The following is a 1,273-nucleotide window of genomic DNA, read 5'->3' as shown; positions in this document are numbered from 1 at the left end:
TGCTGATAGTGTGGGACGATGCTGATAGAGTGGGATGATGTTGCTAGAGTGGAACATTGCTAATAGAGTAGAATAATGTTGATAGAGTGGGAAGATGCTGATAGATTGGGACGTTGCTAATATAGTGGGATAATGTTGATAGAGTGGGACGATGCTGATAGAGTGGGTTGATGCTGATAGAAAGGGACATTGCTAATAGAGTGGGATAATGTTGATAGAGTAGGACGATGCTGATAGACTGCGACGATACTGATCGTGTGGAACAATGCCCATAGAGTGGGACGAGGCTGATACAGTGGGATGATGCTGATAGAGTGTGACAATACTGATATAGTGGGACGATGCTCATCGAGTGGAACAATGCTGATAGAGTGGAACAATGCTGATAGATCGGGACGATAATGATAGAGTGTGATGTTGCTGATAGAGTGGGATGATGCTGATAGAGTGGGACATTGCAAAGAGAGTGCGACAATGCTAATTCAGTGGGAGAATGTTGATAGAGTGGGACGATTCTGATAGTGTGGAACGATGCTGATAGAGTGGGATGATGCTGAGTGAGTGGGACAATGATGATAGAGTGGGACGATGCTAACAGAGTGGGACAATGTTGATAGTGTGGGAAGATGCTGACAGAGTGGGATGATGCTGATAGTGTGGGACGATGCTGATAGAGTGGAACGACGCTGATAGATTGGGATGAAACTGAGAGAGTGGGACGATGCTGATAGACGGGTACGGGGATGAAACTGAGAGAGTGGGACGATGCTGATAGACGGGTACGACGCTGATCGAGTGGCACAATGCTAACAGAGTGGGATAATGCTGATAGACGGGGACGGCGCTGATAGAGAGGGACAATGCTGATAGAGTGAGATAATGCAGATAGAGTGTGACGATGCTGATAGAGTGGGATGATGTTGATAGTCTTGGACGATCCTGATAGAGAGAGAGGGAGAGAGAGGGACAATGCTGATAGAGTAGGATGATGCTGATAAAGTGGGACATTGCTAATAGAGTGGGACGATGCTATTAGTGTGGGACATTGCTAATAGAGTGGGACGATGCTATTAGTGTGGGACGATGCTGCTAGTGTTGGTCGATGCTGATAGTGTGAGCCGATACTGACAGAGTGGGATGATGCTGTTAGAGTGGGATGATGCTGATAGAGTGGAACAATGCTGATCGAGTGGGAAGATGCTGATAGAGTGGAAAATTGCTCAGAGAGTGGGACGATGCTGAGAGAGTGGGACAATGATGATAGAGTGGGACG

General features: G+C 47.0%; 1 protein-coding gene across 1 annotated transcript in view; it reads left to right on the top strand.

The window, feature by feature from the left end:
* Window positions 1-743: 743 nt before the first annotated feature.
* LOC122543979 (calpain-1 catalytic subunit-like) overlaps window positions 744-1,273 on the top strand; it is a 33,708-nt gene continuing 33,178 nt past the window's right edge. Inside the window, exon 1 of the mRNA XM_043682988.1 lies at window positions 744-779. Within this exon, the coding sequence (XP_043538923.1) occupies window positions 744-779 (36 nt within the window). The remainder of the gene's footprint in view (window positions 780-1,273) is intronic.

The sequence above is a fragment of the Chiloscyllium plagiosum genome, chromosome 45 (genome assembly GCF_004010195.1).
Source record: "Chiloscyllium plagiosum isolate BGI_BamShark_2017 chromosome 45, ASM401019v2, whole genome shotgun sequence".
NCBI lineage: Eukaryota > Metazoa > Chordata > Chondrichthyes > Orectolobiformes > Hemiscylliidae > Chiloscyllium > Chiloscyllium plagiosum.
Note: the sequence above shows the minus strand (reverse complement) of the source record. Positions and strands in the feature narration are given on the sequence as shown.